The sequence below is a fragment of the Saimiri boliviensis genome, chromosome 5 (genome assembly GCF_048565385.1).
Source record: "Saimiri boliviensis isolate mSaiBol1 chromosome 5, mSaiBol1.pri, whole genome shotgun sequence".
Classification (NCBI taxonomy): domain Eukaryota; kingdom Metazoa; phylum Chordata; class Mammalia; order Primates; family Cebidae; genus Saimiri; species Saimiri boliviensis.
The window spans coordinates 122,450,625-122,476,363 of record NC_133453.1 but is presented as its reverse complement, the minus strand read 5'-3'; the positions used below and the strand labels follow the sequence as shown (position 1 = coordinate 122,476,363).

The 25,739-nt window shown below is 42.2% G+C and overlaps 1 protein-coding gene across 14 annotated transcripts in view; it reads left to right on the top strand.

Moving 5' to 3' along the window:
* Window positions 1-25,739, top strand: part of NCKAP5 (NCK associated protein 5) — a 986,396-nt gene that overhangs the window by 928,302 nt on the left and 32,355 nt on the right. The window contains exon 18 of one of the 14 annotated variants that reach the window (XM_039480033.2): window positions 169-301. The exons of 12 other annotated variants lie outside the window; for them this stretch is intronic. In XM_039480033.2, coding sequence (XP_039335967.2) covers window positions 169-301 — 133 coding nt within the window. Of the gene's footprint in view, window positions 1-168; window positions 19,552-25,739 lie in introns of those variants that run through there. One more of the 14 variants, XM_074399893.1, reaches the window with a different exon arrangement.

Genomic DNA, 25,739 nt, shown 5'->3' with positions numbered 1-25,739 from the left:
GTGAACTGTTTCACATCCTCACAGGATGCTCCTGTGGGCTGGGCAGTGGGAATGGAATTCTGTGCACGCAATGACAGCCAAATGTGAACTGTGTCACATCCTGACAGGATTGTCTGCCCGGTTTTGATTTGTATGAATAATCTTAACAGTCTCATATTACTCATTTAGGACAAGGTACCCAGAATGTGTACATACTCTGCCAGCGGTGGCAGTAATAGTGACAGTGTCCCGGACTATGGAGATAATGGTTTTGGAGCTGGAAGGGGACAGTTAGTGAAAGCACTGAAGAGCGCTGCCCCAGGTAACAACCGGCGAGCTCGCTGGCCCAGCAGGGTCCTCTCTCTGGGAAGCCGTTGATTATACCTTTCACTGTGCTCGGCCCCCACCCTCTTTGATTTTATGTTTTTTCTTCGTGTCTCTCCTGAGATCTAATTTTCTGGTACGTACAAAGATTGTCTATGCGCATCCATTTGTTTTCTGGTATAATCTTCATGACATTGCAGTGCAGTCTATAAGGACTTTATTTCTGAATCCAGCATCTCTAAAACAGCCTCCAGTTGAGTTATTTCAATAATGAAGGAATGACTATAAAGATAACTTTGTTCTTAATTGTATACTCTGGCAAGTTAAATCATCCAGTGAGCTGTGGATGGAGTTTTCTAGGCTTTCTGCTAACATCATGCTGTGTAGCCCTGGACCTGTTAGCTGTGCCATTATGAACAGGTCTGTTTGTGAGGTTGAAGCTCCCTCACTATATTTTTCTTTGAGCCAGAATTGGCAGCAGAAAAATTATTATCCCTAAGCATTTAAAAATATGTCTATTCAGATGGTACTTCCTCACAGATATAAGAGGGCAGACAAATCCCTAACATAAAATGCTATCTGGGCTCTGCTTTTCTTCTAATTCATTCGGGATTGTCAGAAATATTTTAATGATGCAATGGAGAGCCATTCTTTTTCTGCTAATCAAATTTTTTTCTCACATACTAATTTATAAATTATGTGATGAAACCATAATTTTATTTTTTAAAACAAGGCTGATACGTTTAGGAAAAAACATAATCTAGCAGCCCTGTCTGTTTCCAGTTTTCAGAGAATCTAGGTATTTGCACTGGGGAAAGGAGGGTGAGAGTAAGAAGGGCTCATTAATCTGAATCGCCACTTTGTCCCTTGCTTCCTGTAAGTCCTCAGAGAGGTAGGATAGATGGTTGAGTCATACGAAAGTTTACCAAGAAGAAAGTGGCGAATACCCGCGATATTTTAGTTGGTTGTTTTCGACGCTGGCTCTTTGCGATTCATCGGTGTCCCTCTGACTGTGACAGAGGAAGGGGAAGGGGAGGCCACTGTCATGGCGCTTACCCAGTGAAGATGCCTAGGATGATGCCAGCCCTAATCCATGCCCTTCCCTTGAGCCCATCATGAGTCCCCAGTGAATAGCCTCCCCTCATCTGCCCTCAGCTGCACGCCCAGGAATGGCATCCAGGGCCCCTTTCAGCTCTCAAACTCTCTCCGTTCATTACTGAACAAATGTTTGTCGAAGGCTTCCTCTGAGCCAGTTTTCCAGCAGTGAGTAAATGGACAAAGATCCCTGCCAGGCAGTAAACATTAGATATCATAAACAAGTTAATGTATACAGTTTGTTCAAAGGAGATGACTGCTACGGAGAAGACAAAGTCAGGCAGAGAAAGGGAGAGTGAGAGTGCTGGCAGTTGGAGGAGAAGTTGAAATTGAAGTGGAATAGTCACAAGGAAGCTCACTGAGAAAGCGACTTTTGAGCAGAGAGAGCTGAAGCAGGAGAGTGAGTGAGCCCGGAAGGGCACTCCCAGCAGAGAGAACAGCGAGTGGGGTAGACTTGAAGCTGAGTACCCTCTGGAGTCCATGAGGCAGGAGGCTCAGATGTTGCTGCAGAGAGAGCAACCTGATGGACGAGGTCAAATGAGAAGGGGCCAGAAACCCTGGAACCCTGTATGCCTTTCTGAGGACTAACTCCTACTCTAAGATACTTGCACAGGGAATTTGAATGACTTAAAGCCCAGTAGTGGCATTACATGCAAAGTTTAAAAAGGATCCCTCTGGCTGCCATATTGAGAAAACTGAAGAAGCAGGATCGACTAAGAGATTGTTACAGGCATCCAGGCCAGAGATGTTGATAGCTTGGACCAGGATGGTTGCAATCCACCATCCACACAGTGACCAGCACCGGCTAAGAGACCTCCCTCAATGATGTAAATGCTTTATGTCTGCACATGTGACTGTTAAGCACCTGAAATGCAGCCACTGCAAGTAAGGGACTGAATTTTTAAATGTAATTTTTGCTCCAATTTTCCTAAAAGTTCTCATTTGGGCCATTCCTTCTTTCCCATTTTTTTTTTTTTGGAAATTTTAACTAATTTAAATGTAAATATAAATAGTCACATGTGGCTCATACAACATGGGGAATGAGAATGGTCTGATTCCAAATCTAATTAAAACTACCACCTGACTCAGACAAGGCATGGTGGCTCGTGCCTGTAATCCCAGTAGTTCGGGACAGTGAGGCAAGAGAATAGCTTGAGTCCAGGAGTTGGAGACCAGCCTAGGCAACACAGTGGGACCCTGTCTTTACAAAGTTTTTTTAAAAAAATAAGAGGGGTGTGGTGGCACACACCTGTAGTCCCAACTACTTGGGAGGCTGAGGCGGGAGGATAGCTTGAGCCCCAGAGATTAAGGCTGCACTCCAGCCTGGGTGACACAGAAAAACCCTGTCTCAAAAAACAAAAACAAAAACAAAACAAAACACAATACGATTCACTGGGAGACTGGAAAAAAAGGAGGGTCAAGGATGACTCCAAGCTTTGGCTCTGAGAAGGGCTGCGTTTGCCCTTGCCTTCTGCCAAGTGAAATGGGGAGTTGTGTGTGGACGTGCTAGGTTTGGGTGCCCATTAGCCTGCAAGGGGAAGTGGTGAGTAGGTAGGAGGTTAGGAGAGTCTGGGGCTCATGTAAATTAGAGTATCATCAGCACATCCACCGCATTTAAAGCTGTGTGTTCAAATGCAGTGAGGAAGGGAGGGAGTGTAGACCATGAGAAAACTAGGTCCTCCCTCCTTCTCTCAGTCATGGAGAAGAGGAAGACACAGTGAAGGGGGAGGACGGCTGGAGAACATGACGTCTTAGAAGTCAAGTGAGGAAGATATGCCAAGGGGGAAACTCATAATTCTGTCTGTTGCTTGTTACTAAAAAGAGGCGTGCAATCTTCAGTTCTGTCCTGCCCTTCCTTCTGCCAGTGGGGTTCCAGTGTAGACAGCAGAAGTAGGCACGAAGGGGGAGGATGGTCTAAGTGTCCTGAAAAAGGAGACAAGATTGACGACAAATTCTGACTCCAAATGAGAGACTACCTGAATATGAGTGCACTTACCTTAGGGCCCATGTTTCAGCATCAGAGGCCTGTCTACATGAGTTGTACAAGGCAATCAAGAATCCACGCTAGGTTGTGGCTCTGGATGACCTAATGATGAACAGTAAACTTACTGCTTGAACTTTTTTTAAAATCCTTCTGCCAAATGAAGTGAGTCCCAGTCTGAATATTTTTCTCTGTCAACCCACTTTGCTCATCCCATTTCCTCCAACCAGATCAAACCCGTCTTTGAGTAGGAACAGATTTATTTTATTCTATTGCTTTAGCTTATGGGAAAATGGTGTTTCTTGGGAGAGAGTGTTGAGATCTCAGAAGGAGCACAAACAGCAAGACAGTCTTTCCCTCCACCAAGGTGCCTACAACCTACCTTTAAAAAAGGATGTGTTGGCTGGGCGCGGTGGCTCACGCCTGGAATCCCAGCACTTTGGGAGGCCGAGGCGGGTGGATCACGAGGTCAAGAGATCGAGACCAGCCTGGCCAACATGGTGAAACCTTGTGTCTACCAAAAATACAACAAATTAGCTGGGTGTGGTGGCTCATGCCTGTAGTCCCAGCTACTTGGAAGGCTGAGACAGGAGAATCACTTGAACCCAGGAGTCGGAGGTTGCAGTGATCTGAGATTGTGCTACTGCACTCCAGCCTGGGTGACAGAGCGAGACTCCCTCTAAAAAAAAAAAATATAGAGAATGTGTTGCCAGAGGTCTGTCCTCACATACCCAGACAGCCAGCCACAGGTCAGCCCCAGCTGTGGCAGTGCTGCCAGGAAGGGAAAATGTTCTGTGCAGACAGCTGGCATGGCTGTGGGTGTGTGCTAGCTTCCAATGAACCCTGGGAAGGGGCATTAAGGATGGAGGCAGCACCATTAACTTGCCAAATGTTGGCAAAGGTGATATAAAAGGAGAAGAGAAACAGGAGAAAAACAGTAACAGGAGGACATGCCTTGAGTGTCTGGTGGAGATTTTATTCTCCTTGAGTCAGTGTTTCCTTGCTTTCATCACATGTGGCTATGAAAGGGAGATTGGCCGTCCCACCCCAGAGGCCCTTTTGAAATAACAAGGTTCTGTCATAGAGGTCCCCAACCTGCAGGGTGGGATTCATCAGAAGATCGTGAAGCCTTATTGGATGTTTGCCAAGATAGCTGCCCTTTTTCATTTTTCAAATGCACCCTTTATCCTTGGCTCCCGAAATTTTCTAATTTTCTTTTCTTTTCTTTTCTTTTCTTTTCTTTTCTTTTCTTTTCTTTTTTTTTTTTTTTTTTGAGACAGTATCTCCGCTCTTTCACCCAGACTGGATGGAGTACAGTGGTGCGATCTTGGCTCACTGCAACCTCTGCCTCCAGGGTTCAAGCAACTCTCCTGCCTCAGCCTCCTTAGTAGCTGAGATTACAGATGCACCACCATGCCCAGCTAATTTTCGTATTTTGTTAAGTAGATTTCATTATGTTGGCCAGGCTGGTCTCAAACTCCTGATCTCAGGTCATCCTCCCGCCTCGGCCTCTCAAGGTGCTGGGATTACAGGCGTGAGCCACCACACCAGGCCAGTTCCCTGAAATTTCCCTCGGGCAGGAGAGGACATTTGATAGTGGCAGTTGGTCCTCCACAGCTTCCAGGAAGCTTGCAGAGGCTGCTGCCTGTCCCCTGTGCCTTCCCACCACCCACTCCCATTGGCCCCAGCTCCTACCCTAGCTGCTCACCCTGGTAGTCACACCATGGCTGGGAACCCACTCTTCAAAACAGGGTGGACTGTGGCCCCATATTCCCTGGAAGCTTTGTTTGCATCACACTGAATGTGGCCAAAGAAGCCTGCCTCCCAAAATCTTGCCTCTGGGCTCATAACACACTAAAATAAATGCATAACTTTTCTTTTATGGTTGGTTTCTTCAGCTTCACTCTGAAAAATGTTTAGGAAGTCTAGTGGTTAGCAGAGTCAGCGGTGGGAGCAGGATTTAGGAGCCGGGTAGGTGGCCCAGCGGTGGAGTAGCAGACAGAAGCGATGTTGTGGCTTTGTTCACAGACCCACCCGCTCTAATTTACCAAGTTGGGCATAAGAAACACTCCTGCCCTTTTCCAGCAGGCAGGGCCTCGGAGAAGGCATGTGCAGGGGACAACAGTGGAAAGGAGAAGGAGCGAGCAAGCAGGTCATAGGATCGGGGGAAGACCCAGTGCAGCCCCAACCTCCAGATGAAGGGAGAAAGGGGAGTCTCACCCGCACCCACTGGACCTGGCTAGTAAAAAGTAAAATGACGATCCCTAGGCAAGACGGCTCTCCCAAGCTTCTGTTTCATCTGCCTGGCTGTGTGTCACCAATCACCAACCCAGCCAGGCACCCCAAGAGCAAACATCCAAATGGAGATGTCTCTTTTTCTCTCTGGAAATCTGCTGTGCTCCCCGGGTTCTCGTCTTCATGGAATGTCTCACCGTCCTTGTAGGTGTACAAACTATGAAGCAAGGGGTCACCCTGGACTCTTCCCCTTTCACCGTCCACACTCTGGCCATCCCAAGGTCTGCTGCCTCCCCTCTTAGAGGCTTCTCAGGTCTGCCTCTGTCCCAGTCACCCCAGAACTGCCTTGGCCCTTGCCCCCATCTGACCCATGCACCCTGCTGCCTCCCTTTGTCCACAGACCCCATCAACCTGCTGCCAGTCTCATGCCCCTTAAATGCATTATCCTCACTGCCACCAAAGTGCCCTCCCTGAAATGCAAAAACCCACCATGCTGTTTCTTTGCTGGGAACTTTTCAAGGGTTGTCCATCACCCACACAGTCCACTCTCCCAGGTACAGACATCCCTCCAAAATCACCAAGTGGTACGCATTAAATATGTACAGCTCTTTGTCTGTCAATTATACCCCAGCAAAGTGGTTTTGAAAATAACAACTTCAAGAACAAGGAGAGGTCCCAGTTGTCCTTTTGCCCTGGAGCTATGCTGGGAGGATCTGAGCGCAGAACCGGGAACCTCAGGGTTGTTGGCCTCTTAGCAGGAGCGGTAAGGCAACACAGAGTTAAATCCCCGCGTTAGCATGGGAATGCGCTCTCAGAGGCCCACTTTGTTGCATCTCTTTCCTCTGCCAGGTTTCTGTAGAATTTATTCTGTGCTTATTCTTCCCTGAACTCATTTGCACTCTTACTACTGCGCAGCCAAATCATTCTGATTTCAGCCTATTGGATCCAATATAACTGCTCCTGCTATGGGCCAGATGTTTTTTTCCTAAGTTTCTCTTATGTGTTCCTCATGAGAACTTTATAAAAGAGACATTTTGTCTTGATTTTACATTTTACAGATGAGAAAATGGAGCACCACCCAGCTAACAGTAACTTGCTCAAGGTTCACAGTTAAATTTACTTAATAGAATCTAAACTGATTTGGATTCTTGTGCCCTTTCAGGAAAAGGGCCAAGTCAAGTGTTTCCTCAACAGTCAGACCTGGCATGAAATCCAGTACTCAGTAAATATCTGCGTATTGAATAAATGAATGTCTGACTCCCAAGCCATATTTATTAATGCTGTTTTAAGGTATATCTGTAATAAGGGTCTGAGTTATTTCTGTTAAAATAATACTTCTTGCACAAAGTAAAGTTTAAAATATTTTGAATGACACATTTTAAATGTTATTTTACTTAAAATTTTAAAAATTCAGTAGCCTCCTCTTACAAGGCTCACAAAGCCCACCTTGGTCTTACTTCTCCAGCCTCATTTTTTTCCATTTCTTGGCTTCTACTTTATGTGTTGTTAGGATGCCTGTCATGTCCTGAACACATAATGCTGTTGGGGGCTTCCATGCTTTTGCTTATATGGTCTGGCCCCCCTGGAATTGCTTTCATACTAACACCCTTCTGCTGTAACCTTTCATTTAACCCCCATTTCATCTTTAAGTTTCAGTTCAGACTTTACCTCCTATAGGAAGTCTTCCAAGATGCTCTTTCATCAGCCACACCCAAAGCCCAGTTACTTCTCCTTGTCTGTTTCCCTGTAAGACTCTGTCTGTCTTTCATTTCCACTCGATATTTTATCTATTACTTTGCACATTGAACTCCCTCATGAGTTGCTGGTCATTCTTGCTCTGAACTTAGCAGGGGACATGGCACATCCTATGTCTTTAATAAATGTGTGTCAAATAAAAATGCAACCCACTCACTGCACTGATTATGATCTTGGGTAGCCTGTTGTGCACACATTTATTATCTATATGAGCTTTTCCTTGCCCAGAGAAAGGAAGACCCAGCACAGCTACCTGCAGGGAGAAATACAATAAGGGCATTTCTTCTTCTTTGAGGACAGTGCTAGAAAAAATGTTGAATCCATTTGTCCAACTTTTCTCAAGGGTATAGACTTTTAGTTTACTCTTCAATGAAGAAACTTCATGGAGGTTCTTGCAGGTGTATAAAAATCCTTTTGTTTTGTTTTGCTTTGCTTTGCTTTGCTTTGTCTAAATAGTCTCATGCCTCCTGGCTTGATTCTCATAGACTCTGTCTCAAATTGGGAATTATTGTCACAGAGAACCACTCTTATTGATGAGTGTTTTTCACATCCCTGTTACAAAAGAGAGAAGTAAAGGTCGAAAACCTTTGCTCTTCCAATATGAATTTGGGTTGAAAATCTTTGCTCTTCCAATATCAGTTTCCAATATGAATTTGCTCTCCTTGTGAATTTCTAAGGAGAACTGAGTAGCAGATGGGTAGCACATCCTAGTGCTAGAGGATAGAAGGAGTGAAAGCAAAAGAGAGACTTGACTTCTGCACCAGTTTATTTGGTTTGTTCAGCTCCTACTGTGTCCAGGCCACTGCTAGACACTAGGGAGTAGGGAAGGTTCATGACACAGCCCTGCCCCAGGTGCTTATAATCAGACACACAGACTGAAACAAAACTTCCGAGAGAGAAGGTAATCCAGTACCCAAAACCATTGTTTTATAGTGCCTAGTGCCATATTGTTGACCGCTCAGAGTAAGGAACCAGAATTCCTAGTTCTTTTTGGTTTTTGTGAAATTATGCCTCCAAATAAAACCCCACTAGGATCTATAGATCACCACAACAAGGGGCTGACTTTCCAGCATGCCCCCTCAAAATGTAGCAGTCAGCTAAAATATGGAAAACTTTGGCACGGGGGTCCCCCAGCTACTTGATGATGCTCAGCTAATCAGGCCCCAGTTTCCGGAACAATAAGCGCATTTTCTTCACTTGAAGGTGATTACATTTAACAAATTACAAAGAGCCAGGGCAGTTGAGTTAAAAAAACAATTGATTTCACGGTCATTAGAAAAACACAAGGAAACGATGACTATGGGACAATATTAAGAGGGACAGTGAGGGATAACAGCTCTAGTTCCTGGTTAATTCCTCAGCTTGGGTATTTACAGATTCACAACTAATTATGCAGAGATGATGAATTTTAAAAACGCTGCCATCCTGCCTTCTCAAGGCCAAGGACTTAGGCTATTAATAGAGCAATCAGATCTTGCTATATTATAGAAAATTCACACAAAGTTGCATCTATTTTAAAGCATTCATCTGGCACATTACTTAAAGATGACAAATTTCTGTAATATGCAAAATCAGCATTGGGTTACATGAAATCCAAATTTGTTATAATTACTCTTAAGTTTCCCCCAGAGAAACCTATTGTTTAAAATAAACACTACAGGTAAGAGTTATCTTTAGTTCTTCCTGGAACTTCTGTCTTATTAGGTCATTTTAAAGGTTTGCTTTTTTTGAATTTTTATTTATTTATTTATTTGACAAGCCCATTTCATCTCGAAGTAAATGGACACATGCAATGGGACACAAGGGATTTGTGTCCCGGTATTACACTTTCCTGGATGACAAATGGAAAGTACGGACCGTGACAAGCAGGCTGCTCTGAGACCCTTGCCAGAGCCAGGGGTCTCAAATTTCTCTTAGTCACCATTTATCCAGCATCAGAAAATCCACAGCCCTTTCAGCTATGCACATTGGATTTGCACTATGCTGAGTTTTGGGGGTGTTCGTGAAGAGATGTGTCATGAACAATAACAAAACAAACGAAAAACCCAACCAGCTTCTAAAATTCACGTGGTCAACAGCTAGCTGTCAGAAACAACCCACTGTGCCCTCAGACAGGCTTGAAAAGGGAAGCTGCGATGTGACCTGTGTTTAATTATTTAAGTTGCATATTGCGAGGCCCTTAAGAAAGCAAATGTCATGATGGACAGAATGAGTTTACCCTCCTGTCGAAAGAGCAGTGTACTGCAGTGAGGCCGTCGCTCAATTAAATTGGACTGCAGGCTACAATGGAGATGGAGACCAAGCCCAGGGACCCTAATGAGACATTTTGAGGGAAGAGATATCCCCCAGAATTGGTCACCCTTTGATGGGCATTCCCTCCCATTACCACAGCACCCCCAGTGTTACCCCCCTCAAGTTCAAATGTGTTACAGCCCAACGCATTTAAAAAGGAGCTTGCACAGTGGAATTTCAAAGCAAAAGACAAATCCTCAGTTGAAGTGGAATAGGTAAAGGGAGAAAAAGGATGCTTAATGCTGTGCCAATTAGCAAGCTTTGGCTGCCAGGGCTGAAAGAAAGCGAGACAACAGAGCTAGGCAATGGTGCTAAATAAATAAACACCGTGTCAGATGCTGCCTCACTTGTGGAAATGTGTGTGTCTCCTCCACTTCATGTTGGGGGAGAAGAATTAAATCTAACTTGGTAGGGGACGGGAGAAGAGTGGTTCCCAAGGCCACTGACATTTCTGAGCATGTTTGAGGTTGGCTTTTTTGTAGAGGTTTGCTCATAATCTCAGTAACACATCAAGCGTTCACAATGGATCATCTCACCGGTGCGACTGTGCCTCTCCATCCCCCAGGCGACATTCAGCAGATGTCTGGAGACATTTTGAATTGTCACAACCCAGAGGGGATAGGGGATACTAATCTGTTCTGCAGAGTCCAGGGATGAGGCTAAACACCTCACAATGCGCAGGACAGCCCCCAACCACAGAAGGATAACGGGTACAAAATGTCAGTAGTGACAAGAAGAAGCCAAGAAAAGATTAACCTTGGGTATTAGAAGTGTTCATTGGGAGGGAGAAGCTGTCAAATGTTTGTGCCAAAATATGACAGCGGGCAGACACCCCCGCCTGCCCAGCAGGTGCACCAGGCCCAGGCCCAGGTCCAGCTACCTAATTTGGTGGTTAATACCGCTTCCTCCCAAGGGCTTTGAAAGGGAAGTTTGTGCTCCTCTCTGGGACTTTTGGACTTGGCTGTTGATCCCTCCACGTCGCCTTTGTCAGAGTGTGTTAGGGAGAGGCTGACTGTCTGAAGTGGTAACACAGAGCACGGATTATTCGAGGCTGCTACACATTAAGTCTCTTAGTAGTATTTCAGCTCTGTCTCTCTTAGAGAACATGTGCCCTGAGGAGGCAGAAATCCTTTACAGACTTGAAAGTTACCCGAGGACAGTTAATCCTCATGTTGTTCTAGTGAAGTAGGTAAATCGCAATTAGATGAAAAACGGTGGGGAAAAAAATAATGTAGTCAACAGGTGTTTGGGTTTCCTTAGAGACCTTACAGTTTCATATTTGGCTTAAAAGCACATAAAGACATTAGAAAGAGCCCCTTGCCAGAACACTTTCTACTGAATGGTCAAACCAGACACAGAAGATTAACAATCATCTGTGGAATGAAAATACTGGGGTCAGTAGAAGGAACTCTCTTGAAGAATGAGGTAGGTGGGGAAAAGAAAGGGCTCAGCATTCAGGAAAAGTTTCGGTAGAAGTAACTATTATCATATGCAAGAGGAAATAACAATATGCAAACCTTTCAGGTATGGGAGAAGGAGGACAGATATATTCTAATTGCTTGTTCTCAGACATTTAAAGATCAAAAGAGGCCATTTCAAACATTCTTCCATTCTAACTGCTTCTTCTTAACTAGCCAGAAACCTAGAGGTATGCACTTATTATACAGCAAAGGAGACGAGCTTGGGAAAAACCAGGACAAACGTCAAGCATTATTTACCAGATTACACAGTGGGCTCCTCTGTGAACCTCCTGAAACCTAGAAACCCAAAGCCATGAGCCCTTTGGTGGATGTGCTAGTAATACCCATAACTGGGAGCTAACATACCTGGGTTTCAGCACTGGCTGTGTCATTAACTGATTTTCTTTTTTTTTTTTTTTTTTTGAAACAGAATCTCACTCTGTCACCCAGACCAGAGTGCACTGGTGCAATCTTCGCTCACTGCAGCCTCTGCCTCCCTGGTTCAAGTGATTCTCCCGCCTCAGCCTCCCAAGTAGCTGGGACTACAGGCCCACCAATGCACCTGGCTAATTATTTGTATTTTTAGTAGAGATGAGTTTTCATCATGTTGGTCAGTCTGGTCGGAACTCCTGGCCTCAGGTGATCCACCCGCCTCGGCCTCCCAAAGTGCTGGCATTACAGGTCTGAGCCACTGTGCCTGGCATTAACTGACTTTTTGATCCTAGATGAATCATGTCAGCCTTTCTGAGCATTAGTTCCATCTACCACGTAATATCCACCTTGCCTCCTTCTCATGGGTATTTCAGATACGACATTAGGTGTGGCAAAGCCTTCAATCTGAAGAATTCTAATAAACGTGAGTATTGTATATTAGATGGACCAATACAAAGAACAGTATCTGGAATTGAAGGTTGAGGATGTGAGAGGGAGAGGGGGAGAACCCAGGGACCTTAAAAACTGTAGACTAAAATAATGTGAAGCTAAAGCCTCAGAAAGGTAAATTTCCCTCATAAATTAGCCACGGATATACAATTTCATTAAGGGAAATACCACATTATCTTCAACTGTGGTTAAAATTCAGTCTAAAGGAGAAAGAACTGATTAAACCTTCCTAAAAAAAAGTAGTAGCATTCTCCTTTCTTCTTATTTGCTTTCACAATAAGCAGTAATATCCCAAGCTATCACTCAGCATCATCATTTTCAGATTCAATTACATGGAAACCAGAAATATGGCGAGGTTGGATCAGGTGGGGGGATGTTTCAGTTTTAATTAGAACAGGATTTTATTATAAATGAATAAATCAACACACTCTTTAAGGAATTTAATTAGAAAAAGAGTTGGCATCCCTTACATTGGCTAACCTGGCTCTTGATCTTGTGCAGGCAGAGAGAAGGTTCATGGTTGGTTTCCAGCTTTCCCTAGTCTGCTTGCTTCTCTATTTACAAATCCCCCAGAAGCATCATACAGAATGTTTCTTCTTCTACTCTCAACTTTTTCACCTTGAATAAGAGTTCTTTTATTTTTGTTTGGCTCCTTCTCTCTTATGATGTAATATATTACTTTGTCCCTTTTTATTCTGTAATGTTTCTTTCCCGGATATCTCCTGGTGTCTCCCAGAGTTTTATTAGGATTCTTCAGAAGGCAAGGCTACAGGATCAGTATGTTTTAGGGAAGGCCTGGAGGCTGCACCAAAAGCATTTATTGCACCACGGTGCCCCATGAAATCTTTGAGATGTGTGGAAGAACCCAAATACCCATCTTGGAGTAGGCATGTGTCTTCTTGGACCATAACTTACTTGGTGATCTTGAGCAAATGTCATCTTTCCCCTCTTTGGGAAGAGGTGTCTCCTAGATACTGCCCAGCTTGATGTTTTGTCACTCTGTGAACGAATACTGTAGTGACTAGAAAGTAAAGCTTCATGCTTCAGTATTCAGCAGTCTCTGCTATGTGGAGAGGTTCTCAGAGTTTTTCTCAGGTATCATTTTCAAAATTTTACTGTGTTGTTTTGAACATAGAATTCTCTCCTCTATCTCTGCGCTGCTAGCTTCATATAGGTAACCATTCTTATTGATTTTTGGGGGGGGTTCATCTTCCCAGCTTTCATTGAACAAAGCAAAGAAATGCAAATTTCTTATTCAAAAGGAAGCACACTATGTACACTATCCTGCCCCTTGTTTTGCTTTGCTTTCTCCCACTTAATACATCCTGGAGATCATTCCATGTCAGTGCACAGTTTCCCTTCTTCTTTTTTCCAGCTACATTGTGTGGCTGAACCATAATTCACTTAACTTGTCTTCTGTGGATATCTATAGAATCGATTCCTAGCAGTCGTACTGTTGATCTGGATCTGGGTGTGTGCTCCTCCTCTGTGATCCCGCAGCACCTCAGTTTCACCCTGACCATCAAATCACTGTTATTCTCTGCTGCTTATCCCTTAATAGCAGAGATAATGGTGTTTCATACTGAATCCTTGGCACATGGCAAGTGCTCACTGATCCCTACTGAAATGCCAGGCGAATGAATGGTCTGTGACCCCTGATTTTGAATGCCACCATGTCTCTAAGCAAAAGGAATGAAGTAGCTAGAATATCTTCCAGGAGGGGGCTTGAGATGAGTCTTGAAGAATCAGATTTGGGTGGGCATAAAGGGGAAGGGAATTTCTCTGAGGGGCAAGTGAGTAAATCAGGGAATGAAGAGAGGGTCAGAAGAGAGTAGTGACATCCTGTGACTGCCAGTGTTTCCCCATAGCTGGTTAGCAGAACAGAAGTCATACAGTTCTGTGAGGGTAGTTGATAATATAAGTGTTTGGTACCAACTGGCAGTGGGTGTGATCTGTGTGTGCAGTGAATTTGAGAGATGAGTAGAGGACCAGCCCAGAACACAGGTGATGAACAAGCCTAGATCTGTAAATCTGAGTCTGTCCTGTAGCCTTCACTCAAAAACCACACCACCAAAATATTTGCCTTTTGATTCCTGTTTATTCTCCCTAGTTCTAATAACCTAGAGCCATTATGTTGAAAAATAGCATAGAAGTTATTCTGTCTACCATCCATCTCAGTGGAATGTCAGCTCAATGGAGAAGGAAGGAAAGGAGGTAGAGAGGGAGGGAAGGAAGAGTCTCCCTTACCCTATCCTTATTTGGCTTCTGCTTGGACTTCTCCATTGAATGGTAATTAGGGGATTCACTATTTTACATGCCAGCCTATTCCACTGAAAGTAACTCTGGTTGTCAAAACTATTTTTCTGATCGAGTTTTTCTATACCATACTCTGTGGTGAGGGAAGGGGAAAGGAGGGTCTGTCTGGGTTTCACAGTATTACACAGCTGGGGATAATAGGGTATTTTTGGATGATGGATAAAAACTACACTCATACTCAGGAGAATAACATGAAATTCACAATTCTCTTTGATATGTAACTCAGTATCTGCTGAGAAGGTGAATGAATGAATGAATGAGGCAAGCAGATATACTACTAGAAAATGTTCACAAAGGTTTTGGAGTCAAAGAAACTTGAATTACCATCTATAATGTTGGATCACTGAGCTTTTCTGTGCCTCAGATTCTCACCCAAAAAATAATGATAGTACCTAATCGCAGGATTTTCACCAGACAGCATATGCCACATGCCTTTTTGAAAGGCGCCCTTTTGATGCTGGCTCTGATATTATTATAAAGGAATTTACCAAGAAAGGCTCAGTGAGTTATTGCACTGGCGTGATGCAGTGACCGAAGCCTGGAAGGGAATCAACCCAGACATTTTTCTTTTACCTTAAAGATAGTAATGGAAAGTTTTCAGAGGGAAAGAAGAAGCAGATAGGATGGATAAGGGATCTGTATTCTAGTATCTGCTGGGCTCACCCTCATGGTCACTATTGTAGAGCACTGCCATGTTTTTGGACATTTAAACAACATGAGGACAGAGGGTTTAGTTTTGCTCATGCTTACATCATCAGTGCCTAGAACAGTGCCCAGCACACGGGAGGTGCCTAACAAACATTTATCGAATGAGTGAAAGGCACTGATCCTGAAATAAATCATTCTCTTCATTCAAAACTCAGCTGGATTTTTCAGAACAAAGCATAAATAAACCAATATTTCTGGTACCTTTCTCAAACATTATAAAAAAATGGATTTTTTTTTTAAATTGTCACTTCAGCGCCATAAAATGTCTCTTTAGTTCTCCTGGGAGTGCAAAGTTCACTCACATAATACAGTCAAATTACAAATGTTATTCAGTATAATACCAGTTGGATCATAAGATGAATGAAGTTATGGCCTAAAACAGCTCTTTAAGTTCTGCATTTGTTGGAGAAGAAAAAGCAAAATGAGTTTAATTCCTTGGTCCCAGAGTGAGATGATATTTAGCCCGGATAATACTCCTGGATTTACAACTAACTATGTCAAATTATACTTTTCCTTCCCCTACCCTTCTTTACATTGACTGCTCAAATGTGCCATGCTGCTGAGCATTATTTTTAAAAAGAAACTGGATAATGGCTTTGGGGAGTGGGAAGAGTGTTCTACGTTTTCAGAACACAATGCCTTAGGTTTAAGAACATCTGTTTTAAGAATTGCCTTTAAGAGGAAGGTTTGTATATGAGATTCTGTGAAAGGGATATGTGCTTCTAAAAGAATCTACAATCAGTGTTGAGTTAGAGTGGTGATGATAGGCATTCTTGTCTTGTTGCTGATATTTAAAGGGAATACTTCCAATGTTTATCCATTTAGGATGATGATGTTTGTTGTCACTAATTTGTTTTTAGTTTTGTTTTGGGGTAGATTAACTTTATCAGGTTGTGGAAGTTGTCTTTAAGCCTCATTAACTAAGAGGGTTTTTTTAAGAATCACGTAGACATGTTGAATTTTATCAAAAGTTATATACGCATCTTTTGAGATGATCATATGGTTTTTGCCTTTAATGCCTTAAGTGAAAGATAGGTCTATACTTTAAAAATTATAACAGTCTTACATCCTTGAGATAAACCTTATATAAGCCATATTTTTTTGTAAGCAATGATAAAATTAGTCAGCTAATGTCATATTTAAAACTTTTGTATCTATTTTCATTTATTAACAAATTTTGTTTTTTATTATGAACCATTTTAATAAATGAGTGGACATGAGTCAGTGAAATTATTTTCTTGTGTTTTGTCTTGCACTTTGATGTCAAAACAATACTGATCTCATAAAATGAATGGGAAGTATTCCCTATTTTTCTGTTCTTTATATGTTGTATAAGTTAGAACAATCTAGCCCTTGAATTTGTGTGAAAATTTGTTAATATATCAGGGCTTGTTGTTTTGTTTGTAGGAAGATGGTTAGTGACTTTCCTTACTAGTTCATTACTATTTGTAATACTTCTCAGGCTTTCTATTGCATTATCTGTCAATTCTGATAAATTACATAAATCATATAGGAATGTGTCCCTTTTGTCTAAGTTTTCATGTTTATTGACATAAACCACCTGATTGGGTTTGCTTCTTATCTTTTTGGTCTTTATTATATCTGTGGTTCTTTGTCCTTTTTATTAGTAATATTGTTTATCCTTTCTCATTTTTTAAGTCTTCCTAGTGGTTTGCCAATTTTGTCTTTTCCAGAAACCAACTTTTAATTTGGCTGAAGGTTTGTTTCTTGCCCCCCTACCACCACTCCATTATATTAACTTTTGTTGTTTTTAATCATCCTCTTCTTTCACCTTTGGTTCACTTATGTTATCTTACTCTTCTTTTAACCATTTCAGAAAGATGCTAAGCTTGTCTATTTTTTATGTTTCTGTTTTTCTATCTCTTGTCTTTTTTTTTTCTTTTTTGTGCTCAAGTGTTTTTGTTTTGGATTTTTAAAACTTTTTTTTTAATTCTAGTTGCTTTTGGTGTGGTGGGTGGGGAGTGGTTTAGATATTATGATATGACCATAGAAAATCCAAAATAATTTATAGACAGTTACTAGAAATAATAGGAAAGTTTTGCAAGGTGACTGAATATAAGATCAATATAAAAATGTTAATTGCATATTTATATAACAGTAATAATAAACTTTTTAAAAGTCTTCTGGCCTGAAGGAAGAGAAGAGAAAGTATCCTTAAATCAGATGCAAAAAGCATTAACATTCTTTGAAAATTAAGAGCTTCTATTCACTAATGGACACCTTAGAGAAAATTAAAAGCCAAAATACAAACCAAAAAAGGCATTGGTATTACATACAGCCAACAAAGATTAGCACCATGTATGTAATAATCTACGGACTAAGCACCATGTATGTAATAATCTACGGACTAAGAAGAAGACAACAATATCATGGAAAAAGGGCAAAGCATAAGAAGCCTTTCTAAAGAATAGAAAGCAAAGATCGGTAATAAACACATGAAGCACTCTACAGTCAGCAGGTGGCAAAGCCAGCTGGCCTTCTGTCCTTTCCTTCAGGATGGTGAGTTTCCCCCAGCCTCAGTCAGGTCTGGAGATGCCATCCAGGAGCCAGGGCCTGGAGTCAGAAACCTTAGGAATCTACCTGTTGCTCTCTTCTACCGTGGCTGAGCTGGCACCCAAGCTACTAGACAAAGTCCTTCCCGCTCTTACCCCCCTTTCCACAAACCAAGGAGTCCTTCCCCATGGACACCATGGTTGGGAATGTGCTGGGTCACACCTGAAGGTGGTACATCTCTGAGTCTCACCTAAGGCCTATGGCAAGTACTGCCTGAGTACCACAGGTGTTCATTCAGGGCCCACTGGCTCTTGAGTCAGCTTGTAGTGAATGCTGCCAGGGCTAGGACTCTTCAGGGAATTGGCTCCCCTCTAGCCCAGGGCAGGTCCAGAAATGGCATTTAAGAGCCAAGGCCTGGAAGCAACAACCCTAAGAGCCTGCTTTGTGCTCTACCCCACTGTGGCCAAGCTGTACCTAGGCTGCAGGACAAAGTCTCCTTTACTCCTCCGTCTCTTTTTCTCAAGCAGAAGTCGTCCCTCCTCATGGCAATCTCAGCTGGGACTGTGCTGGGTTACACCTGAAGCTTGTACATCCCTGAGTCTCACCTAAGGCCCATGGCAACTGCTGCCTGGTACTGCTGCTATATTTTCGGGGCCCAGGGGCTCTTTAGTTAGAAGGTAATTAATCCGACCAGGACTGGGTTTATTCCTTTAAGACAGAGGGTTCCCTTCAGTATCATCCAGGGTATGGCTAGAAATGTTCTCTGGGAGCTAGGACCTAGAAAGGGGGTTTTAGGACTCTGCCTGATGCCTGTTCCTGCTGTGGCTGAGCAGGTTCTAAGGTGCAAGACAAAGTCCTCTTTACTCTTCTCTCTCCTCTCCTCAAGTGAAAGAAAGCAGTCTCTCCCAGAACTATAGGGATCTCCTGGGCTCACCCTCATGTTAACTATTGGAGAACACTGCCATGTTTCTGGACATTTAAACAACATAAAGACAGGGTGTTTGGTTTTGCTCACACTTATAATACCAGTGCCTAGAACAGGGTCCGGCACACAGGAGGTACCTAACAAACATTTTGTTGAATGAGTGAAAGGCACTGCTCCTGGGAGGAGGGTGATGTAAGCACTTCATCGGCCACCCCAGCTGGCGTCTCAGTAGCTCGCACGACCCCACAGTCAACTGGCTCCAAGCCTAACACAACTTGCCCTGGAGTTACAGCCCTTGTGGCCCAGACTTCCATTCAAGTTTATATAGAACCCCAGAGCACATTAGCCCACAAGGCTTGTAGGAACTCAGATTCTGACCACTGGGATGAGTGATTTCCCTCTGGCTAAGGCTGGTCTATATGCTTCCTCTGTGGGCAGCAGCTGACTTCTGCCTTGTGTTGCTTTCTGCTTTGACAGTGCAACACTGAGTTCCAGTGAAAAGTCCTCCCAGGGTCTCTGTACTTTCCCTCCCACAAGAGCACAGATTCTCCACACAATGCAGCTGCCAGGGGATGGGGACGGGTGGTGTCAGTGATTCAAGACTGTCTTTCCATACTCTGCAGTGCCCCTTTCAGTGATATGGAGTTGAAACCAGGGACTGTGATTGCTCACCTGATTTTTAGTTCTTACAAAGATGTCTTTTTGTGTGGACTGTTGTTCCGTTCGGTGTTCCTACGGAGGACAATAGGTAGAGGCATCTATTTGTCCATCTTGCTTCATCTCCAGCTTCTTATGTTCTTTTCAGGCCAGAGTTACTATCAGAGAGTATTATGCTTAAGTGCCATAATGTGCCATTCTTATTCTGTTTCCTCTTGTCTGTCCTTCTTCCTCAGTGTTTTGTTTATGTTTTTGTGCAACCTCCCTCTCCTCATTTTTGAGACCTGCTTTCCACATTACTTATTCGTTCTTTCATGTTATATCAGACCCTGGGAAGCAGCTGTCTAACAGCCAGGACCAAGAGTATAATTGCATAGAAAGGACCCTGGCCAAAAAAAAAAAAAAAAAAAACCACAGATTTCATAGTTCAGATATCCCATCTAGGGAGGTCAGCTAAGAAGGCCAAAATAGACAAGCAGATAGCACACACCTAGACAAGCAAGAAGCTTGGTGATTGGGTGATGATAGGCCATGCAGGAGGAGCTAATATAGAAGATGACATAGACCACTTTGGATCAGCCCAAAGAGCCTGAGCTCAAGGCAGAAGGTTAGAAGGGAAGAATTAAGACTTTACACAGTACAACCTCTCACTGTTCAGACGAGAACACCCAAGGCCACTCAGTGATTTAGCCAGTACTAAACCTAAGTCTCCCTTTTCTCAGATCCAGCCTCCTTCCATCAGCAGAACTGAGAAGGTGGCCCAGAGCAGTGAATTTTTTGCTCAGCCGGTGGTCCAAGGGCTTTCTTAGTCCTTTTGCTTCAGTTTCATCCATCTTAGTGGAAGATGGGCTTGATGCTGGGGAACTGAACAGAAACACCTGACTCTATCAGAAGAAAGAACAGACAGAGAAGGAATACATGAGCTCCTCCCAACACTTCTTTCATTCAGGAAAAAAATATTTTAAAAAATGTGTGTGTATATGTGTATATGTAATGTATATAACTATATTTGTATATGTACATATACATGTACATTGTATTTACATATTTTGTACATTTATAAATAGTATATCTGTCTTCATATATATGCTTGCTATATATTAATACACACATACATAAACACATATATGAGAGGAAAAGCAGTATAACCTGGACACTGGAATGAAATCTGGACAAAAGACCTAGAATCTAGACCCAATTCTCTCATTCTGTAAAAATGTAGAGAAATCACTAATTTTCTCTGGACTTTGATGTCCTTAGGTTGTAAAATGGGAGTGTTGGACTAGATGAATTCTAAGTTCTTTCTAGCTGTCACAATCTTTATGTTAAAATGTAGGCATCGAATATTTTAAAGGCATGCTCTTGGGTCCTTTGTTTTTCATTATTTTTTTTCATTTTCTCCCAATATTTCCCACATGGAGGTGAACACTTCATGATTCAAAATTTTATGCCACTGGGATTTTGCATAGCAACTTGCAGTTTAAACTCGACTAGACTTAAATGTAGATTATGATTATAAAAGAGTTTTCAAGGGGAAAAAAGAGATGAAATATATCAAATGACACTGATAGGTCAAGTCACATAAGAACTGAGAATTAACTTTTAGCATAATAGGGTGTCATTGGAGATCTTGACAGGAGACTTAGTAGTAGAATTATAGGGGTAGTCTGATTAGAGAAGGAACAAGTGAGAGTAGGAAGAGAGGAGTTAGAGATGCTAAGTATATATAAATATTTCAAGGATTTTTGCTATAAAAAGGTATAGATAAATGGGGTCTCTGGAGAGGGTTTTTTTTTTTAAGGATGGGAGAAATTACCACACATTGTCTGCTGATGGAAATAATCCAGCAGAGAGAGAAAAAAACTGATGATGTAAGAGATGAGAACAAGTGGAAGGGATACCCTTAGATAGAAACATGATCTATCTAGAGTGAGCAGAGAGGAGGACAACATATGAGCAGATGCTGTTAGATATGGATGGAACCTTGTCAGAATTCTCTTCTGATTTCTATGATTCCGAGAGATAGAGAAAGCAAGATTGTAAACTGGGAGTTAAGTATAAGTTCGGAGGCACTGCAGCTTTGAAGAAAGAGAGAAAATGTGAAATAGTCTGGTAAAGAAGGAGAGGGAATGAACTAGAGAAATTTATCAGGATTTTGCCAATTTGAAGTTAGTAGTGGTGAGTGAAATGAGACCAGTGAGCATAGTTGTGTATTTGTCTACATCCATGTCAATAGCATGAATGGAAAGTAGGTAGAGTGTAGTGTTAGACTTCACACAGTTAGGTTTTGTTAGTGGTACACAGAGAGAGGGGCAGTGGAGTTGAGGGTGTTTAAAGGGAAATGATTACCATGAACCCTGGAGACTAAACTGAATAGAAATGGAAATGTGGACATGAGGGGTATGAAGAACCATAAAACCCTGGTAGAATCAATGGATGGTAGATTCTGAAAGATTCTGGAGTTGAAGTATTAGAGAGAGCAAGCAGATAAACCATGAGGTGCTCCTTGGAGAACAAGAGGTCTGAAATTGAGGACCTGGAGTTGTTGTTGTTATTGGTGGGAGTGCACAGAGAAGATGTGCAGAAGAGAGATCACAGGTCAGGCATTCCTCTGTGTGCACACTGACATCATCAAGATTTGTGGCTAGAGTTGTATTGGAGAGTCTGATAGTACATGGCAAGCTAAAATGTCAAAGAACAGGAGAATAACCAGGAATTGATTATAACAAGGAGGGGAGGTAGGTGGCAGTGAGTTGACCTGAAATTCATTCCTGGAGCAAGAAGTAGGAAAGAAGGATACCTACTTCACCTCCGGGCTCAGTGATATAAAAAGAATAGAAAAAAAAAAAAAAACAGCCACCACTTGAAAGGGCTCCAAAGGAAGCCACTTCCCCAAGGAAAATCAAATTTCAGTTAGAACTAGAAGATGAAGGACACCTTCCAAAAAGAGGCTGAAGATATAGGTAGTTTTTCTGCTAATTGGCCTTGAGTTTCAAGAGCATCGAGAAGGGTTGCAGGGACAGCAGAAAAGTACGAGATGGATTCAACAGAGGTTATTCAAATGTGACTAAGGGGTGACTCCAGTTAATAATCAGTATGTTTTTTAACTGACACATCAGAACTTAGATGTACAAATAAGAGCCAGGGGGTTATCATGTATGTCCACAGTCCTGGATTTGCCCAGAATACTATTAGGGATTCAAACATTATGAAATATATATATAATAACTGGAAAGGATCTTAGTCGTATAGCTTATTTGCACATTTTATTTATCATGTTTATCCCTACAACCTATCACAATACTTATACAAAATAATTGCTCAATAAGTGTTTGTTGAATTAATTAATTAATGACCCAGTCCACAATTGAGTCAGTTGCTCATGCCCAGGCATCTCAATGTACTGTGAAGGAAAATCTGACCCATTGTTTATTATGATATTCATGTTCCCTTAAAGGGAGCAAATCTTCATCCACTGGGGATGAATTTGGCTTTTGGAATCAGCCAGTGTCATTCAAAACAAAATCTAGTAAATCCAGACAATAAGACAACTTTCAGTCAAAATTAAAATCTGACCTGAAATAATAAAACAATGAACTTATTCTGAAAATAATTTCCAAAAAAGAATTTCCAAAATAGAATATTTTTATATATTCCAATGTGACAATATTCAAAAGAAGAGCATTGTTTGTATATATACATTTGAGAATGTCATTTATTTTTAAATTTTTCACAACTTTGTTGGAAATCTAGTAATAATCAAATACTTTTTAAGTTTTTTAATGTTTTAGAGCTGAGGTCTCACTCTGTCACCTAGGCTAGAGTACATGAGTGCGATCATAGCTCACTGTAACCTCAAATTAGTCAGCCTCCTAAGTAGCTGGTACTGGAGGCACATACCCTCACACTTGGCTATTTGTAGAGATGGGGTCTCACTATATTACCCAGGCTTGTCCCAAACTTCTGGCCCCAAGAGATCACCCTGCATCAGCCTCCCAAAGCGCTGGTATTACAGGTGTGAGTCACTGTGCCCAGACAATAAATACTTTTTAATCCTCAAATGATAACAGACACAGATTATGAATCCTAAAAATCACTCTGCAAGTGAGATATTCCTACCCCGAGGTTCCTGGGAAGTTTGAAATCACAGCCAAACAGTAACCTCATCAGGAAACTTCAGGGCATGGAGGAGATTGTTCGGCTGGGGGCAATGATGGTGGTAGAAAGAGAGATATGATAAAGAAAAACAAAAAGTACTAAGACCTAGAAATGAGTAATTGTTCTGTGAATGATGTGAACAAACTGCTATTTTCTCCATATTATGTGAACCTGGGGGCTGTTTGGATTCCAACTGGAGTTTAGAAATAATTAACAACCGGGCATGGTGGCTCACACCTGTAATCCCAGCACTTTGGGAGGCTAAGACAGGCAGATCACAAGGTCAGGAGTTCGAGACCAGCCTTCTGAATGTGGTGAAACCCTGTCTCTACTAAAAATATAAAAATTAGCTTGTTGTGGTGGTGGATGCCTATAAGCCCAGCTACTTGAAAGGCTGAGGCAGGAGAATTGTTTGAACTTGGGAGGCAGAGGTTGCAGTGAGCCAAGATCGTGCCACTGCACTCCAGCCTGGGCAACAAGAGTGAAACTCCATCTCAAAAAAAAAAAAAAGAAAGAAAAGAAAAGCAGAAAAAGAAATAACAAATGTACAATAAGTCCCTCAATGTTTGGAACCCCAGTTTTCAAGTCTAGAGGCAACTGCATCTCTGGAGCTCTCATGCCCCTTTAAGTTGATCTGTTTATGGCTTGCTTCCTCTTCCTCCTTCCCTAAGCCAACTGGTCACCTAAAATGTCTTCCCCAGTCCCCAAGGAGCTAGGAGAAGAGGCTGGAATTCCCTTAAATTTCTGGGTTGTTGACATCCAAGAGTGGGGGCCAGGGAGCAGCCATCCTCCGATGTTGCTCATTACAAACCCTTCCAAATTCACAGTGGCTGGGAGCTCCATGGAGAAGGTGTTACCTTCACCCATGCGTTGCCTATTTATATTTCATTTTTTCCAGTGGGACAGAAGCACAATTAATGCTTACTCTTTTTTTATATATTTTATTGTGTTTTAGATTTTGGGTACATGTGAAGAACACACAGGATTGTTGCATAGGTACATACATGGCAATGTGGTTTGTTGCCTTCCTCCCCATCACCTGTGTCTGGCATTTCTCCCCATGTTATCCCTCCCCAACTCCCCACACCCTGCTGTCCCTCCCTATTTCCCCCTGACAGACCTCAGTGTGTGATGCTCCCCTCCCTGCTTCCATGTGTTCTCATTGTTCAACACCCTTTGAGTGACAGCATGCAGTATTTGATTTTCTGTTCTTATTTCAGTTTGCTGAGAATGATGGTTTCCAGGTTCATCCATGTCCCTACAAAGGACACGAAATCATTGTTTTTTATGGCTGCATAGTATTCCATGGTGTATGTGTGCCACATTTTCCCTGTCTAGTCTATCATTGATGGGCATTTGGGTTGGTTCCAAGTCTTGCTATTGTAAACAGTGCTGCAGTGAACATACATATGCATGTGTCCTTATAATAGAATGATTTATAATCCTTTGGATATATACCCAGTAATGGGACTGCTGGGTCAAATGGAATTTCTACTTCTAGGTCCTTGAGGAATCGCCACACTGTCTTCCACTATGGTTTAACTAATTTACACTCCCACCAACAGTGTAAAAGTGTTCCTATTTCTCCACATCCTCTCCAACATCTGTTGTCTCCAGATTTTTTAATGATCACCATTCTAACTGGCATGAGATGGTATCTCAATGTAGTTTTGATTTGCATTTTTCTAATGACCAGGGATGATGAGCATGTTTTCATATGTTTGTTGGCCTCATATATATCTTCTTTCGAAAAGTGTCTGTTCATATTCTTCACCCACTTTTGAATGGGCTTCTTTGTTTTTTTCTTGTAAATCTGTTTTAGTTCTTTGTAAGTTCTGGATATCAGCCCTTTGTCAGATGAGTAGACTGCAAAAATTTTTTCTCATTCTGTTGGTTGCCCATTCACTCTAATGATTGTTTCTTTTGCTGTGCAGAAGCTCTGGAGTTTAATTAGGTCCCATTTGTCTATTTTGGCTTTTGTTGCCAACGCTCTTGGTATTTTACTCATGAAGTCCTCGCCTATGCCTATGTCCTAAATGGTTTTGCCTAGGTTTTCTTCTAGGGTTTTTATGGTGTTAGGTCTTATGTTCAAGTCTTTAATCCATCTGGAGTTAATTTTGGTGTAAGGTGTCAGAAAGGGGTCCAGTTTCTGCTTTCTGCACATGGCTAGCCAATTTTCTCAACATGATTTATTAAATAGGGAATCCTTTCCCATTGCTTGTTTTTGTAAGGTTTGTAAAAGATCAGATGGTTGTAGATGTGTTGTGTTGCCTCCGAGGCCTCTGTTCTGTTCCATTGGTCTATATCTCTGTTTTGGTACCAGTACCATGCGGTTTTGATTACCATAGACTTATAGTATAGTTTGATGTCAGGTAGTGTGATGCCTCCAGCTTAGTTCTTTTGACTTAGAATTGACTTGGCTATGTGGGCTCTCTTTTGGTTCCATATGAAGTTTAAG